Here is a 19,123-nt window from a genome sequence, read left to right as displayed (position 1 = left end):
CCAAATGCCAAAGATCAAGATTTTTAAAACAAAATATCAAATCTTACTTTTTTATTGTATTGTGCATACAAAGTAGGTGTTTTTGCATGAAAAGCATTATGGTTATATTCCTTTTACATCATATATTTTTCTAATACTGTATTGGTTTTTTAATTGTATATGATTAAAACTGCTTTATAAATTCTGTTGTGTCAGTATTCAGAAATTAGTTGCCCTCAAAGATTTACCCACAGATGAACCAGAAAATTGCCAGATTCTGATTTTTCTAAAAAGTTTTGAGGAGCTATCTGCTAAAATACAGACTAGGTACTCTGGGGGGAGTTTTAGAACCAAAGAAGTCGCAGAGACTTGTTCATGGAGCAGCTCTGTAAGACAGTCTCTGGGAACCGTGGGAACGTTTTAGATCCATTTCTTAATAGGAGATATGGAATAAGTTTTTTGGGGGGTACAGGTGAGAGATTTGTGCCAATCTACCACATACTGTCCCTCATACCTGTCAGGAGCAAGTGAAAGCTGATAAGCTTGTGTAAGGGTTCAGTGTGTGACCTTAGTCTCCCTAGAATGTTACTTTAATGAACTAAGTTAGAGCAAGAGCTTTGAGTTCCATCCTACAAAAGGGGGTGAGGCAATTACTAGATCCAGCAAACTGATTGTAAAAGGTCGGATTTTGTTTAGTTTTTTGAAATGTCTTTTAAGACAAAAGCTTAAGATGTTTATTTGAAACCATATCTATAGATTTCAAATCCTGTTTTTGACATTAAGTTCGTATCTGTCTTAGTAGAGGAAGAAATGAGTGTCTCTCATTCCCTTTGTGCTCTCTAAGTTCCAGTCATGCTTCATGTCGCATATAGTGGTGTGTCCTCCAGACAGATCTGTTCCTGACTTCCCCAGTACTTGCAGTGGCAGTGTCTTAATCCTTGGAGCACTTTCTACTAGTATGCCTTAGTGTCGGATCAGCAGTCATTCATGGTTATTGAATATCTGCAGTGTGCTAGGTAGTGTGTTGACAATGCACATCTCTGCCTCCTGGAGTTGAAGTGTAGGCAGAAAGTGTGATAAATGTTGTATAGAAATGCTTAACAGAGTTTGGGGAGCTGGACAAGGCCTCACACTAGCAGTGACATTTAAGCTGGTTCTTGAAGCATGAGTCACAGTTTGCTGGGCACAGCCAGATTAATGGAGCTTTCTAGGCAGCAGAAGCAGCTTGTGTAAAAGACAGTAATATCTGGAAGAAAATGGCACGTTCAGGGAAATGCATTTAATTTGAGTGATGAGTTTGAGCTTGTAGAAGCATATAGTTGCTGTCTAGGGTAGAATAGGAAGAAGCTAGTCAGGAAGTTTGGGACCAAATTTGGAAAAACTTTGCCTTGCTAAGGAGTTTGGACTTTGTCCTTTGGTCTGCATGGTTTATAACCATTATTTGGGCTATTACTTAAAAAATATTTGAGTTCCTAGGTCTCCCCCAGGATACTGAGACAGAATCTTGGGTATTGGAGCCTATTTACCCCTAGGTGATTTTGATGTGTACCCTGAAGTTTGGCTGCTACTGCTATAGATCATATACTTTTCGGCAAGATTTTTTTAGCTGAGTGACAGTGTAGGAAAATTTATGTTTTAGAAAGATAACACTGACAGTGACATAGAGGACATGCTTGAATAGCAGAATTATTAGAGCAAAGGAGATCAGTCACGAGGCTAGTCCAGGAGTTCAATGGCAGTGGGAATCCAGACCTTCTTGTGAAGGTCACCAAGGATCTTTGTGTTGTGGAATACAATGGTCTATTCTCTCGCTTCTTCTGACTCGGTGTATCAGCAGCATTTGACACTGTCGGTCACTCCCTCTTTTTTTTTGTTAAACTGTTAAATTGTTTATTTTTATTATAATTTCTTATTTATCTCTTGTCTTATTTTCCAAAATAATAAATGGCAAGTAAACATTTACTCTCTGTCCAGTCACAATAAAAATTGCCTTTATTTCTCATTACCATCTTTGCTCACTCTTTAACAGAAATAATATTCTGTGCTCTAAATTTAATACAATGTCCTGATGTACCTCACCTGACATCAGGCATGAAATAAGTAGGTAGCAATAGCCAGAGATACTTTTCTCTGGGGAATATTCAGTGTTATTAAGGAAAGAAGGGCATAGCACTTTGTACTAGGGACTCAACCAAGTATGTATTCTAGCAAAAAGGGGCTTAACTTAGGAAGCCATTTTTATTTATATTCTAAATCATTTTTTATTTTTCAATTACAGTTGACATACAATATTATATTAGTTTTAGGTGTACACCCAGTGATTAGACATTATATAGCTTACTAAGTGATCATCCCAATAGATCTTGTACCCATCTGACACCATACATAGTTATTAGAATATTATTGACTACTAGAGACCCAATGCACAAAATTCATGCAAGGGGCTTGGCCCCGCCGCCATGATGGCTGCTTTGGTCCCCACCCACTGCGGCAGCTGCCTCTGCCTCTGCCCCTGCTGCCGCCACGGCTTCGTCCAGAAGGTCGTCAGGTTAATTAGCATATTATGCTTTTATTATTATAGATAGATATTCCCTATGCTGTACTTTACATTCCCATGACTGTTCTGTTACTTCCAATTTGTATCGCTTATTCCCTTCACCCTTTACACCCAATTCCCTTTCCTCCCCCAAATCGTTTTCTGTATCTATAAGTCCGTTTCTGTTCTGCTTGTTCATTTGTTTTTTAGATTCGATTGTTGATAGATATGTACTTGTTGCCATTGTATTGTTTATACCTTTATCTTTTTTCTTCTTCCTACAGAAGACCCTTTAACATTTCATGTACTATTGGTTTGGTGGTAATGAACTTCTTTAGCTGTTTTGTGTGTGTGTTTTTGCGGGGGGGCGGGGGGGGGAGTTGCCAATCCCTTCTGTCCTGCAAAGTTTCTGTTGAAAAATCAACTGACAGTCTAATGGGAGCTCCCTTGTAGGTAACTAACTGCTTTTCTCTTGCTGCTTTTAAGATTCTCTCTTTGTCTTTAACCTATGTATTTTAATTATGATGTGTCTTGGTGTGGGCCTCTTTGGGTTCATCTTGTTCTCTCTAAGTTCATTTACTAAATTCATTGAGCATCCTTATAACCAATGTTTTGAACTCTGAATCTAATACATTGCTTGTCTCTATTTTTATTTAGTTCTTTTTCTGGAGTTTTGTTCTGTTCTTCCTTTTGGGACATGTTTCTTTGTCTCCTCATTCTGGCAGCTTCCCTGTGTTTGTTTCTATGTATTCAGTAGAGCTGCTACACTTCCTGGGCTTGGTAAAGTGGCCTAATGTAGTAGGTGTCCTGTAGGGTCCAGTAGCACAGCCTCCCTGTCATCTGAGCTGAGCACTCCCAAGTTCTCCCCCCTACCCCCCACCGTGTGGGCTTTGTACACCCTCCTATTGTAGTTGAGCCTTGATTGCTGTTGGCACATCAATGGGATCATCTGTGCAAGAGCCCACCCCACAGAGCAGGACTTACTTCAGCGGGGCTCTGGTTCCTGCTGAGTTCACCCCTTGAGTGTCGCTGTGGAGGTGGTTGGGTGGTGGTGCTTCATCGTGTTCTGAAGCTTTTCCCCATATATTATGGATCTGGGGCCTCCCAGAAGGTATAAGCCAAGGTTATCCACCACCTATATTCTGCCAGGGCTACCTGGCATGAGCTACAAAGTGATCTGTAGATGGCTGCTACCTGTGCCGGACTTGGAGGTACCCAGTAAAGGCCAAGCTGCAAACCGAGGCTTGCTGCCCTAGTGCCAGGCTTGGGGCCACTTAGAGGTATGGGGCACGCTAAAGTGAGATGCTGCTTGTTTGAGAGATTTTAGGAAAGTCTGAAGCATGAGCCAAGACAGGCCATTCAAATGCAAAAGCCACTGGAAATAGCTTGGATGGGCCCAGCAAATTGGTGGGGTGGCATCTCAGGGAATCACCAGGGCAGAGAAAACAGTGATAGCCAGGTTGAAGGAGGCTCAGATATGGCACCTACCTACTGGCTCTTTGGGGGAAGGGCTTGGAAAGAGAATAGTGGCCTCTGCCAGCATTTCTGTCTGGGAGAAAGCTGCCTCACCAGCCCTCTCCCAATGCCAGACACTTCATTTCCTCCCCGTATATTCCTGGTGCCTTCCAAGTTGCTGCCCCAGTGCTGGAACTCAGAGCACTCCTTCCTTTTTTGAAACACTTAATTCTTTGGCTTTCAGACTCCTTCTATATTGGTTCTCCAGCTACCTCTTCTCCATCTCCTTTATAAGGTTCTTCTAACTCTTTAGCCTTTAAATATCAGAGTGTCCCTTTCTCAAACTTCAAACCTCCTTTCCCCATCTACAGTGACTTCTAGGTGATCTCACCCAGTGGAATGGCTTGAAATACTTAGAATTCCAAAATTGTGTCTTCAGCCTAGATCGCTCTTCTTAACTCCACAGACTTCTGGGGATCTCTACTAGGATGCCTTTGGCATCTCAGATTAACATGTCCAAAACAGCTGACTTCATCCTACACTCTCCTCAAAAACATTCTCTTCCTCCAAGTAAATGGTACTCTCATTCTGCAAGTGTTCAGGTCACAGACCTGAGACCTAATTGTGCATCTTCTCACAGTCCATATCCAGTCTGTCAACAAATCATTCCTTCACAACTATATCCAGAATCTGACCATTTCTTACCACTTCCTCTAATATGACCCATGGCCAAGCCACTGCCATTTCTCTCCTAGAAATGGCCTCCTGACTTCTAAAACTGTGCTATGTGATGCAGCCATTAGCCACCTGAGCACTTGAAATGTGACTGAATGCAAGAACTAAATTTTTAATTTTAATTAATTTAAATAGCCACAACTAGTATATGAACAGTACAGATAAAAACATTTATATCAATGTAGAAAGTTAAGGTAAATCAAGTTACTACTTTACTGGGTATCAATCCTCTTATCACTCTCTCTCTCTCTGAGAACACAAAGCCAACTCTTAACTGGGGTCTTTGAGGCTCTTGGTGATATCCCCACCTCTACCTGCCACTCTCCCATTTGTTCAGTCCTCTCCTGCCAACAGGCCCCAGCACACTGAGCATGTTCCTGGATCGATCTCCCAGATTGCCACATGACGTCATCTTTATTTCCTTTGGCTCTACGCTTCAATGCCCCCTTATCAGAGAGGCTTTGTACAGTACACCACCACCCACTGTTCCTCTCCCTCCCCTGAGCATGGATTTTGAGCTCAGTAAATTTATGTCAAATCATGGGAAGATGCATTTCTAAGTGATTTCGAAAATGGAATTGTTATGAAAGCACAGTTAAATTCATCTAAGAGACTTAGATAAGGCTGCAAATTTCGTTATGACCAAAGTATCTGTTCTACTTGGAAAATAAAAATACTTGTGTTCTCCTACATTTTTGAAATTTGTTTATTTAGCAAAATGTGATTAACATAGGGGCAGTCAGTATTTAATGTACAAATAGAAAGAAGACATTGAAACTAATCTTTAAGATTTGTTACTACAAGTGTTCCCAGCCTTGGGTTTTTCTACCTTACTCAAATATTCAGAAAGTAACATATTCTAGCAAGCTTTTGTCTTGCTTTTAAATTGCTGTCATTTTGCACCTGCAGTGCTTCGTTAACTGCCATATTGGCTCCAACTAGATCTTCACTTTCTCCAACCCAGCTGGAAATTGATGGCTTTTAAGCCAGAGTAATTAACTCCCTGCTATGGGAATGTGCAAACCTGCACTTTAATTACTCTGCAACCCAGGTACAAATAGCCATTTGCCAGGAGCTAGTCATGCTTCTCTCTGGTCCTTCTGTATCATCAGAGAAGGACTATACATGTGCAATCTGAAGAAGGGAAAGGTTGAGCAAAGCTAGATAGGAAGTCCTCAAAGTGTAATTGTTATAGTCCTTGTAACTGTCAACTTGTGAAACCTATGAGATGCTGGCATTTAAATTAAATTATAAAATGATCTTGTGTTAGTGTTTCTTTACTTTGTAGTCTTTGTGCATGTCCACCCTTAAACAATCTATTGTTTCATTTTGCCTTTTTTGCACTTTATGTAATGAAACCATACAGTATATAGCTTTCTCTATTTTACTTGGCAATGTTTCTGAGATTTTCCCATGTTGATTTGGGCAGTTGCAGTTCATATAGTATTTCATTGCATGAATACACCATCACATATTTACCAATTCTACTACCAGTAGATATTTGGGCTGTTTCCAGATTTTTGCTATTGTGGGCAGTGCTGTTATGGATATTCTTACATTTCTCTCCTAGGATGAATTTCTCTAGGTTACTGCTATGTAACATAGGCATGTTTTTTTGGAATGGTAGTTTCTTTTGCTAATTTTGAGTATTAGGAATAGTAAGGGGAGGAAATAATAGACTCCTGGCAAGGGAAGGCATACATTCTCAAGAGAAATGCGTTTATCAGGAGACTAGCTGATTTGTTCAGTAGAGCTTTTAAAACTGAATGAAGGAGTGGGGAGAAATGAAAGTTCAGACAATGGCTTTTTATTTTGGAGGCCAGTAGATTGGGAAACCAGTGGAGGGGATTTCCCATGAATCATAGAAAAAAGCGTTGGAAAAGAAGTTAGAAACAGTGGTCTAGAATAGCACTGTCCAATAGAAATATAAATGAGCCACATAATGTAATGTGAAGTTTTTAGTAGCCACATTTAAAAAGATGAAAAGAGCCCCGGCCAAGTGGCTCAGTTGGTTGTTACCCATCCCATATACAAAAATGGTTGCGGGTCCCAGTCAGAGCACATACCTCCTACATTGTGGGTTCAAACCCTGGTTGAAGTGCATTTGGGAATCAACCAATTGATGTTTCTCTCCAACGTCAATGTTTCTCTCTCACCACCACCACCCCCACCTCTCTCTCCCTACGCCTCTCTCCAAAATCAATAAAAACATTTGTTTAAAAAAAGAATCATAGCTTGCTAACAAGTTTTGACTTAACTCATTTCCTTCTTTGGTAAAAAAAAAAATATCTTGGATTATAAGAACGATACAGTTGTATCTCTGTTTTGACAAGCCAATTGACAAGCTATCTCTTTGTTCAGACAAGGTGGGAAAATGTAGGCTAAATGCTGAAACAGTTGTGTGGATTAGTAAATGACTGACTGACACTATTCCCGAGCTGATCAGTTTCAGGTCGGAAAGGAGTTTTTATTGGCAGTTTTTATTACTAGATTATCCTTAGCTCTGTCAAGTTCAACATTCTCATCGATGATCAGATGGAGAAACTAAAACTGGGAATAAGTAGAATAATAAGGCAGAAAAGAATTTGATGGAGTGACTGTTAATAAGTTAAACTATAGTGTTCACTTAATAGGTATTTATCAAGCATCTACTATGTGCCATGCACATAAAGATAATGTAAGGTCCTAAGATCAAAGCATAAATTAATAAAATTTTAAAACCTAGCTGCTTAAATATTATATAGGGGAGCAAAACTTTTTAAAATATTGTAAGTTTTATTTTTAAATATTGAGATTTTAATTGACAATAAGCTTAGTATATGAATTGTGAGTTCTAATGCAATCATCAGAGAAACTGAGACCTTAGGCATCAATAACCAAAGCATGGCTTTTAACAGAAGGGTTAGTGGTGGCCACGTCTACTCAGTACTAGACTATTCTAGGAAATGGCTTTCTGTTCTGGGCTCTGCATTGAGAAATTGAATGAGATTCAGGTGGAAAAAAAAACAAACAAAACATATTTAGCCTAAAGATGGGACACAAGAAAACTGTAATCATTGTCTCCAGACATTGAAAAACCATCCTGAGAAATAAGCATTTATGGGGTGCATTTTTAAGCATTTGACATGGATTGACTCATAAAATTCTCAAGCAATCACTGAAGTTAACATTATTATTCCAATTTGGGAGGTAAGGAAAATGAAGCTCAGAAAGGTTAAATAAGTAACTTTCCCTGAGTCACACGCCTAAGAAATGGCAGACCTGTGCAGTCTGCCTCCAGAACTAAATAAACTCCTGACCAGTGTGCTTCTTGCCACGCCTGGAAGAGGGATTAAGTTTGTTGTCCTTGGCACCCGCTGATTCAGTGGGTTCAGTGAAAGAACGTGCAGAGAAACTCAGCTCAGGTCAGATAAAACATCTTCAATGAGTAGTCGGAATACGGGAGGGAGTCCTGCGTCTGCCCCTGGAGGTCCTGCAGCCTAGCCTAGCTCACTCCTGACAACCATGGAGAAGGAACCAGCTGAGCCAGTGTCTCTTGTTTATAAGTTGATGTATTTTTTAATTTGTATAACAAATACTTTCTTTTAAGCATTTATTTAGTAGCTTTATACGGCTTGATACATTGTGTTTTATGGCACATTTTGAGTAATAATTTCTCAGACAAACGTCATAGTGTCATTAAAATTTCCTGATCTTGCCAATGTTTTCCTGATTGTAAAGTTCATCATTTTTGTTGTAAAAAAATTAGAAAATCTAATAAAAGAATTTAAAAGCTCATACACTATCACCACTCAGAGATAACTTATCATTATTAACTCTTTGATGTAATTTTCCCAATCATGTAATGTTTTTCAAGGAAAAAATTGACTCTTGTTTTAGATCTATTAAGATTATTTCCACACAAGAATAATTTATTTTGATAAATTCTGGCAGTTCATCTTTTTTGTTCTTTTTATTTTGTTTTTATTTTTCTGGCTAGGTTTCTGCCTCAGTGCTCAAGCAGTTTCCCAACAGTGGCCTGAATCCAGGTCTTTTCAATGTGGGGCCCCAGTTATCTCCTCAACAAATTGCCATGCTGAGCCAGCTTCCACAGATTCCCCAGTTTCAGTTGGTAAGTAGCAGATTTTCCTCCCGTAACTGAAATGGTTATGTACTTTTTCTTTAACTTGATTTGCTTCATTTTATGTGCGCTCACCTGGGGGTAAAAATGACCGATAGACCAAGAACTTGGTGGCACTTGCCTCGTGGACACTTGACTCAGGAAGCTTAGGGCCTCTCTCTTTCTTCCCTGTAGGCATGTCAGCTTCTCTTGCAGCAGCAGCAACAGCAGCAGTTGTTACAGAACCAGAGAAAGATTTCTCAAGCTGTGCGCCAGCAGCAAGAGCAGCAGGTACATGGGATTGCAAGGGTCCCTCTCTAGTGCTCTTTGTAAGGAGTGCATTTCTACAAAGCCTCTTTGATAGCAAAAACAAACCATATGCAATCTTTTCCTGTGAAGTTCGGGATGTTGCCTTACCGTGTGTCTGTTTTCCCTTGGGCCTCCTTGCTCTGGACTGCCCGCCTCCAGCTGGCTCGAATGGTGAGTGCACTGCAGCAGCAGCAGCAGCAGCAGAGGCAGCCGAGCATGAAGCATTCACCGTCTCATCCCGTCGGGCCCAAGCCACATCTGGACAACATGGTACCCAACACTCTGAATGTGGGGCTCCCAGACCTTCAAACCAAAGGGCCAATACCTGGATATGGTTCCGGTAAGTTGTTAGTAATGAGAATTACCTTTTTTTAAGCCTATGGTAAGGATTGAACCTACATTACCCTCTGTTTTCATAACAGCCATACAAAGTGTATATAGTCTTATCCCTGTCTTACAGATGAGGGGTATCTGAGTTATCAGCATCTGAGAGTTTCTATAGGTTTCAGAAGCTTACCATACAATGAGTAAATAGCAAAGACAGGGCTCCAACTTCTGACTGAAAAGCAGTCTTTTTATATGGATGAATGGCAGTCTGCTTCCCAAGAAGTAGGAATTTTTTAAAACTGGTTTAAATGTTTGTATATGCTGTGAGTGCTACAGGTACCTGAGGTTATAACATTTTAAAATATATACAAGTTGAGATGTTTAACTTGACCGATAAAATTACCTTCTCTTGAAAAAATAGAGAACTAAAATTAAATTTATAAGGCAAACTGATAAAATTCTTCTGATATTTGTATTTCATCTGATTTAAATAGAATTAGCACAAGTAAGGTTACACCTTTGACATTCATAAAGAATTTCTTGGCAGACAAATCATAGCTGTTTCAGAACTGAGGAACATGTTGTAAGCAGAATCCAATCAGTGAGGCAACAGTTATTTAAAAATAAATTTTAAAAATTAAAAACGTACCACACCACAGCAGGTTTCTTCTCAGATTCACATTTAGATTTTATTTTGGTAAAGAAGGTACTCTACTGTGCAAACTCAAAGCAAGAAAACCTGAAATCCATGCTCCTAGGTGGCAGAGTGACCCTGGACAATGACCTTGCTCTCTGTGCTCTAGTTCTGTGAGGCACCTACTTATATATGTTTTTATTTCTTTCAGAGAGAGGAAGGGAGAGGGAGAGAGAGATAGAAACATCAGTGATGAGAGAGAATCATCTATTGGCTGCCTCCTGCACACCCCCTACTTGGGGATCCAGCCTAGGTGTGTGCCCTGACCGGGAATTGAACTGTGACTTCCTGGTTCATGGGTTGACGCTCAACTACTAGCAACACTGGCCAGGCTCAGTTATACTCTTTCTTAAAAATGACCTGAGAACTGACTTAAATTCAATATATCCCTTCTACCACTTGACACAGAAGGGCTGACTCCCCACCATCCCATACCTTGCTCATCTGTGTATTGAACACCAGGGTACCAAGCAAGGAGGAAGCCTCCCGTAATAACTAATGAAGGTGTCATTACCTCCTGGGTTTCCAGTCTGCTTGTTCATCATGTTTTCTGTTAAGGATGAAGCTTGACATAAGAACCCGGGTGTTTTGGTATGTGTTGAGTTGTTCTGAATTTAGACACCATATGCCAGGGGTAGGGAACCTTCTTTCTGCCAAGGACCATTTGGATATTTATAACATCATTCACAGGTCATACAAAATTATCAACTTAAAAATTAGCCTGCTGTATTTGGTCAAACGTTTAATTAACTCACCCCTAATGCCTTGGCAGAGCCAGACCAAATGATTCCGCAGGCTGGACATTCCCCACCCCTGCCATATGTTGTAATAAAGCAGGACAACTTTGCTTCTTGCATTTCTTTTTGTCAAAGAATATGTAGTTCTCAAAGTAGAGTCCAGGCAGTTCAAAGCAAAGAGAGCTTTTGCAAAGTTGCAAGCAGCTTTTCCACGTATTTAAGTGCACATGGTTCTTTTCAGCTCTTCTCAGTACTCATCCCTAGAGCATGTCTCAGGTGGAAAGAAAGGCACCTTCAAACAGCTTGACCATACAGGTTACTGACACTTAGTACTCTTAAGACACGTTTTCGGCCCTGGCCTTTGTGGTTTAATGGGTTGGGCATTGTCTTGTGCACCAACAGGTTTCTGATTCGATTCCGGGTCAGGGCACATGCCCAGGTCGCAGGCTCCACTCTAGGTTGGGGGTGCAGCCAAGCAATATTTCTCTCTCACATCAATGTTTCTCTCTCTCTCTTCTCTCTCCCTCTCCCTCTCTCTCTAAAAATCAGTAAAAATAATTAAAAAACAAAACACGTTTTCCCCCTCTCTCTCTAAAAATCAGTAAAAATAATTAAAAAAACAAAACAAAACACGTTTTCACAATGCATCAGGTAAAGCCTGTGGATAAACTTTATTACGTGATTTTCTTAATCTAGGTATATATTAGTAAGACCTAAAGTCATGATGTATTTATCTCAGTGACAATCAGTCTTTAGAACAGCTTTAATATTTTCTGCCTCCTATTAAAAAGTAAAATTATACTTTGACTGTGAATCTGTTTTTAGCACATATACCTTTCTTATTTATTAAGAATATAGAAAAATTTTATCATGATGCCTTGTTAGATTAATGGTATTATTTGTGATTATTGTTTTCGTCTTAACTAGTCCTAATGGCTAAAGGATTAGAGTTCAGTATACACACACATATGCATTTATGAAAAAAAATTTTTTATATCATATTCCTGTTTCATAATATTCCTGTTTCATAAGTAACTTATACATTTAGCTATGTACTGAAATCCTATTGAAGCGAGGAGAAAGAACATATTGACTTATTAACCTGTTTACGTTTAATAACTTCTTAAACAATAGCTAAGTTAATTTTATTAGGACTTTATCATATTAATTGTAATCTGACCAGTTTTAATCTTCCTTACAAGATACATTTTGTATAATTTTTCTTAATGTATATTACCTTATTTAAATTGAAAAATATATTTTGGGACTCAAAGTAAGTCTGATTTGGCTGCCTGTTTTGAATAAATCTGTAGCTATAAATTTTGATGAAAATATATTTCAAGCTTATACAGATTAAATTTTTTTTCAAAAAAGATTATATGGCAAAGATGTAACAAAATGAATAGTATTTTAATCTTTCTAATGCTGAGTGTATCAATCTAAAAAAGATACCCGTGGGTTAAAGTAGCAGGAATAATTCAAATTATCTTAAGTCTTGATAAAGTCTCTTTTGGTATATTTTCTCAAAATTAAAAAGTTAAATGACTTTTAACTGCTTAACTAATTCTTAATTGATTGTTTCTGTAAAATGGATTTTTTTTTTAATTCTCTGCTTGTAGCAAAATTGAAAAATTAAATTGTCAGATGATAATGACCTATCTAAAAGTTATGTTTTAGTATATATGTTATCAAACCCTGGAGGGGGGGGGGGATACTTTAGAAAGAATTCAAAAAAATAAGTGATATTATTTTTTAAAAAACTTAAAAAGAAGTAAGTGATGTTATACCAAGACTCCTTCTTTTCCAATTTGCTTATTCATATAAAATTTATTAGTGCTTTATGTCTATAAAAATTTGTAAAAATAGGCATAAAGTAGCATGAATTTGATCTCATTTTAGTAATAAGCCATAGTCATTAGTAGCTGAACTAATCGGTAAAACAGTCACTCATCTTAATAGAAAATGCATTTCCAATAAAATCTTATTTTTTGTTTAAAATGTATCAAAATTTATAATATTTATGTGTGCATACCTAGTGGAAAGTAAAGTTATGAATATTACAGGTTTTTAAAATAGAGTAATTTGTATCTATGAATGTGACAATATCATGTACATGTGGACATGGATTAGAACTGTTGTGTTAAATGAGCAACTGTGGGTGATTTGTTTCTCTTGTAATGTGTTTATTATAATTATTACAAAAGCAGTAGTTTGTTTTTTAATCTACAATAAAAGGAGTAGCAGAAAATAGAAAACTACAGACAGGGAGTGAAGGGGGAACAATGAGGGACAAGTTCATTTGAGAGAGTTGCCTGCAGATGCTAAGCACTGAGCCAAGTGGTAGTGAAGAACAGATGATGAATTTAGGTGCATGGAAGCCGGAGAAAGGACAGATAAGATACACAAAGGGTTGTTTTTGTAAGAATGATAAGATAGCTAAAAGGGATATCCTGGTGAAATGAGTCCCTGGGAAGGCAAGGGGCATGTCTTATCTCTCTGTACCTGTTGCTAACATAGAACCTGGCACAAATTAGGCTCTCCATAAATATTCATTAACTGAACTAAGTGGTTTGTTTGATTTGAGTTAAAGTGTTGGTGAACTGGAGAGTTGCAGGGAGTCCACTTGGTGGACAGCTTGGTTTTAATGAAATAGCAAGTGTAATAAAGTCAGATTTTTCCTGGGCTTAGCGGTATGATAGCTCATAAGTAGCCCAGAGATCACAAGTGGTGTGCTCCTCTGCTTCCTGTTAATGCAGCCACAGAGCACAGCGCCCCAGAATCCCTCCCTCCAGAGTTGCTGAGTGCATTCTGTGTCCTGATGTCATGCCAACACTGTATGACATCGAGAAAGAAAGAGTCATGTACAACCTTGCACTGATTTTTTTTCCTCTCAATGGTTTTGGGTTTGTACGATGAACCCTTCAAGGCAGTTTCATCTTCTGTCCTTCCTGTCACCCCTTTAATTGTTTTCCTTACCAAACCTTGTTATTTAGTTATGGTGCTGCTATATTTTGGTGGCATTTGATCCCCAAGTTTCTAATGAGAATGATGCCCACTTTGCTTAAGGTTCAGATGGACTCCTGAAACTCTTCCCTCTCCTATGATTTATAACTCTTACTAATTTTCTACACTTCATGTGTCACAAAAGAACTCTAAACAGCTGAAATTTAATACCTTTAATTCCCTACGAGTTTTAGAGAAATTTTAGAGCAACGTTAAAGAAAATTAATGTGTAAGGAATGGTTCCTTATCCTCTTACTAATCCCTACATTCTTGTTTTTAATCTTCACCAGAATCCTGAGTTATTTTCAAAAGCTCTTTCTCAATGACTGGAACCAGCTTTCAGATGGCCTGGAATCCAAGCACCTTGGGCTGGTTTTCTCTGTCAAAGGTAGAGGTGTAATTTGCCCAAGGAGCAACACACTTAGGCCATTAAAGCTTATGTCAGAGAAAGCCCTTGTTCCGTTCAACTTCCCTGCCCTCCAGTCTTATTTCAACTCAGCAACATAGGACAAAAGATGAAAATATATTAAACCCTATTTTTAAAAAATTGTTTAATTTGAAATAATTTCAGCTCACACCAAGGATTTCTACTCTCCACCCTTCAGTTACTTAGACTAGTGAAGTCAGTTACAGTGTGAAAGAACAGAGTTCTTTATATTTATAGCAACATTTTGAACATGTCAAGAGGGTGTTAGAAATGGACTTGAACTTGATTTATTATGCATTTGTAAAACTATACCTGACAACTAGGAGAAGCACAGGGGGAAAAACATATCCTGGACCCTCAGTGGGATATGGATAAATGGTATTTAGGGACCAATAAGACACCAGCAGATGGTAGGAGAATAAAATGGATGCAGCATGGAGTCTTGCATGGCTAGAGCTGCACATTCAGAATAGATTGGCTTTGGCTCTTGTAAGCCACCTGAGCTTCGGCATGGGGAACCTTGATCACCTCTCTGGGTTGCTACACTTACTATAGCTCTTAATCGTCTCTCTGGTTATTCATTGCTCTTCCCCTTCTCTGTTTCATTGCTTTATTTTAGTCCTTTATTTTACTTTTATGACAGTGGGTTTGAAAAAATATTAAGTACATTCTGATCCAAAATGGATGGTGGACCTTGTGAAACTCCATCAACGAGTCTCTCACTTTGGCTTTCTCCTGTCCAGCCCTCTGCAGTGGGAAAGCATTACCCACCAAAACTCTTGGGGAAAGTCTGACACCCGAGGCTTACGTGGGGGCTCATGGCAAAGTCAGCTCTGAACCTCTTACTAATAACATATTCGAGCTTTGGGATCTGCATCACTGCATAAACACTTTTTCAAATTGATCTCTCAGATTCTATCCTGGCCTTCAACTACCCATTCTCACCTTGCCAGTTCTCTTTCTAAAATACAAACCTAGCTACTGCTCTCTCACTTGCTTAAAATTTTCTTTATCTCCTGTCTTAGAGGAAAAAAGGTCCAAACTCCTTTACCTGATATATAAAGACCCTGCATGACATGACTCTTCATTTCTCCCGCATCTCCTACCATTCTGCCTCACTTCGTCCATAGTTAGCCAGCCAAGCATTGGAATTACACCGTACTCTCATTCCTCAAATATTGTCATGAGTTAGAGCTTTGTACTTGGTTTCCTTGATTTCCTCACATACTTACCTAGGCCCCAGGTCAAATTTCCCTTCTTCTGCAAAGCCTTTCCTCCCCAAGTACCCTTACCACAATCTCATAGCTGCTCTTATTCTGTATTAGTTTAATGTGTGGACACCTCCACCTCAGTTGGAGAATCACTGGCCCCAACATTTATTTGGCATAAATGTCAGCTAAATTAATAGGTGAGTGAGATGGTCTTAATTATATGGCAGTCATACACATTTTCATACCTTAACAGAGTCGTTATGTTTTTAGCAAGCAAGACCAAGATCAGTATTTTGAATTAAAATGTCTGTTTCTGAATGAAACTCCTTGAGAATTAGTCTTTAAGTTACAAATGAATCCATTCATGGGTTCTGCCTCAGAACTCTTGTTACTGATACTAGAAATTTATAGAAAGACATAAAATGTGGTTGTCTGTTTTAGGCTTCAGCTCTGGCGGCATGGACTATGGCATGGTTGGCGGGAAAGAGGCTGGGACAGAGTCTCGCTTTAAACAGTGGACCTCCATGATGGAGGGACTGCCCTCTGTAGCCACACAGGAAGCCAATATGCACAAAAATGGTAAGAGCAAGCAAAGCATTATGAGTTGGAGCTCTTCTGACCCTCAGCAGGCCTTGAAGTGTCCTGTAAAATTATTTTAAAGCATGGATTTTTAGCTTTATTTTTTAGCAAGCCTCTTAATTTCTCCCCAAAAAATCTTATGGTTGCCTATGAAGGAAGATTCAAATTATAAGAATGCTAGTTTTAATTAAAGAGAGCAAAACTGCTGAAACCGGTTTGGCTCAGTGGATAGAGCGTCGGCCTGCGGACTGAGGGGTCCCCTATATATGTCTTATTAAAATTGAATTGACCTGCCCTGACTGGTTTGGCTCAGTGGATAGAGCATCGGCCTAGAGATTAAGGGGTCCCAGGTTTGATTCCGGTCAAGGGCATGTACCTTGGTTGCCGGCATATCCCCAGTGGGGATGTGCAGGAAGCAGCTGATCAATGTTTCTCTCTCATTGATTTTTCTAACTCTCTATCTCTCTCCCTTCCTCTCTGTAAAAAATCAATAAAATATATTTTAAAAATAAAAAATAAAAAAATAAAGAGAGCAAAACTTCCCACCTGTGATGGGACGGGATTGAGAATAGTAGAAGCGAATTTAAGCACCCATTTAGGATAAAACCCTAATGAATTGGCTGAGAGAACAAAAACAGGTTTTTTTTTAGGTGCATGAGATCACAACAAATACATTGATTTTTGAACCTTTCAACCTCCAAAAGATGACTAATAGATCAATCAATACATGAGATTTGAACTTTCCACAAAGCTTTCTTGCTCTTTATGGATTACAGCAATTGAGGGCATTCTAGGCTTTGGTTGTAAATGTGGGTCAGCCCTTCATCTCCAAAGTTCTCTGTAAGAGCTTCTCCATTTCCCTGTAAGACAGATAGAAGGTCTTGGAGTCTTCCTTCACCCTTTGTTTCAATGTTGGCTTGGACTCCACTCTGTCTATGAGAACCAAGTATAAATAGGAGTGGGACTGCTGCTGCAGCTCCCTGGCAGACCTCACCCCGTCATTCTGCAGCCTGCCATGGCCTTTATAAGCCATTCTTAAAAACATGCCCACCCAGCGGCTGCTCAAGTGGCCACTTGGAGCTCTCTGCCTGCTATCCCAAATCGTGTCATTTGATTTTGTGCCACAAAATGAAGAACGATTTGTTAGAAACTAAGATCTGTTTCTGAACTCAATAATCCAAGCCCATCATCTATAGCTTCAGGCACTTACACTGCTTCCTTCCCCAAAGACTTGATAGGTGCAGGACAGTAAGTACAAAATGGCCGGTGAGAGGCTATCGCGAAGGTAGGACAGCCGCTTGCCTTTTTAGAGCTAACAGGTAATATTTTCCCCATTTCCTTAGCAATCTCCAAGGGACTCGAGCTTTTCGTGCTCTACGGCTACCCTGGACTGTGCCCTCGGATCAGATTTCTTTCAGAGGCTCCAGAAAGTCAGTGACTTCTTAGCTGAGCATGGAGATAGTTTTGTTGATAGTCCTGCTAGGCCAAACCAAATACATAGCCTTGGAACTAATTTTATCAGTTCACAAATAGGACCCTAAGAATAGATCGAGTGACACAATACAACATGTAAAATTTGTTTGAGAAATAGGTAGAATGGTATCTCACGGAGGCTAAAAATGTTATTTAAAGTAAAGCTCATTTTTTTGTTAGTTGAAGGGAATTTTAAGCATTTGATTTTTTCCTGCCTCGTGGCATATAAAATGTATGAAGCGGGCGCTGACAAAACCGCTGAAATGCTCTCAGGAAAGTACTTACAAAGGATTTGCTGTTCTTCGTGTGTGGGGCCATGGATCTCAGAGCTGCAGAGTTCACTGCTGGTCTTGTGCTGGCAAAGACCCTAGGCAGGAATTCCATCTCATGGCTTTGGAATTTAAAGCAATTGCAGATGCTTTTCTCTCCAGTGGACTTCCCTACGTTTATATTGCTTCTGCCAGCAAAACTAGGCCTGATCAGCACTGAAGAACTTGGGTGGGTCGGTAATGTCGATAAAAATGTAGTTAAAAAGCCTTCTTATGTGCTGCAAGTTGTTTAATGTTCTTATTATTTCTCTTTAGTCATTAGTATAGAAACTGTGGGGATAGTGGTGTGATTTGTAGTTTATGAAAGTTTAGTTAACTTCATAAGACCATGGAATTTTAAAACTGAAAGGAACATTCAAGAATGAAAATAGTGCTTTGTGCATGAGTGAGAAACTGAAAGGCTCAGAAAAGTGAAATGAATTGTTCATGATCATCCCTCTTATTAATTATATGCTGGATCTCAAGTGTGACCCCTCATCCTAGTACTCTTTCTACTACATAAGCTTCAGAATACTGTATTTGTTTGAGTTTCTCTAAATAAAAGATTGATAAGTTCTATTCACAGGAGTCCTTTCCAAATGTGAATTAATTTCCTCTCTCTTCTGTCAGGCGCTATAGTGGCCCCTGGTAAGACCCGAGGAGGGTCACCATACAACCAGTTTGATATCATCCCAGGTGACACACTGGGTGGCCATACGGGTCCTGCTGGTGATAGCTGGTTACCTGCCAAATCTCCACCAACAAATAAAATCGGAAGTAAATCCAGCAATGCCAGTTGGCCTCCAGGTATTGTCCAGGAATTCTGAACAAATTGTTTTTGCCACCCACTTTACTAAGGCATCTACTTTCATTTGATTCATTTAGTAATTATTGCCTGATAAAAGCAAAGTATGTGATATGCTGTGGGAAGATAGAAAATTTTCATTACATACGGTCTCTGCTCTGTAGCGTTCAGTCAGGAAAATAAGGTGTTGACACTGATCGCCTGCAAGGTAAGCTACTGAGTGGTAAATACTGCGTGGACTTGGATGCACTGAAAGAAGTCAGAGGAGGGGAATCCGGAGATAAAAGAAGGTGACTTGGAACCGGGGCTTGGCATGCATTTGTCATAGGATACTTTGTAACCTGGATTCTTCTGAAATAGCCATTGAATTGATTTATTTTTTAAGCACGTATTTATTGTCAGGTTCACAGCAGTGAGTGAATGAGAATATTTGTTGCTTCTCTCCC

At 39.3% G+C, this 19,123-nt stretch overlaps 1 protein-coding gene across 4 annotated transcripts in view; it reads left to right on the top strand.

Annotated features, from left to right (window-relative positions):
- TNRC6B (trinucleotide repeat containing 6B) overlaps positions 1-19,123 on the top strand; it is a 170,253-nt gene that overhangs the window by 133,597 nt on the left and 17,533 nt on the right. For all 4 annotated transcript variants that reach the window (XM_014543846.1, XM_014543847.1, XM_014543848.1 and 1 more), the window contains 5 exons: positions 8,685-8,816; positions 9,000-9,095; positions 9,273-9,453; positions 15,954-16,091; positions 18,503-18,679. In XM_014543846.1, the coding sequence (XP_014399332.1) occupies positions 8,685-8,816; positions 9,000-9,095; positions 9,273-9,453; positions 15,954-16,091; positions 18,503-18,679 (724 nt within the window). The remainder of the gene's footprint in view (positions 1-8,684; positions 8,817-8,999; positions 9,096-9,272; positions 9,454-15,953; positions 16,092-18,502; positions 18,680-19,123) is intronic.

Source organism: Myotis brandtii, unplaced genomic scaffold, assembly GCF_000412655.1.
Source record: "Myotis brandtii unplaced genomic scaffold, ASM41265v1 scaffold339, whole genome shotgun sequence".
In the NCBI taxonomy this organism is placed as follows: Eukaryota; Metazoa; Chordata; class Mammalia; order Chiroptera; family Vespertilionidae; genus Myotis; species Myotis brandtii.
This window is presented reverse-complemented; position numbering and strand designations above follow the sequence as displayed.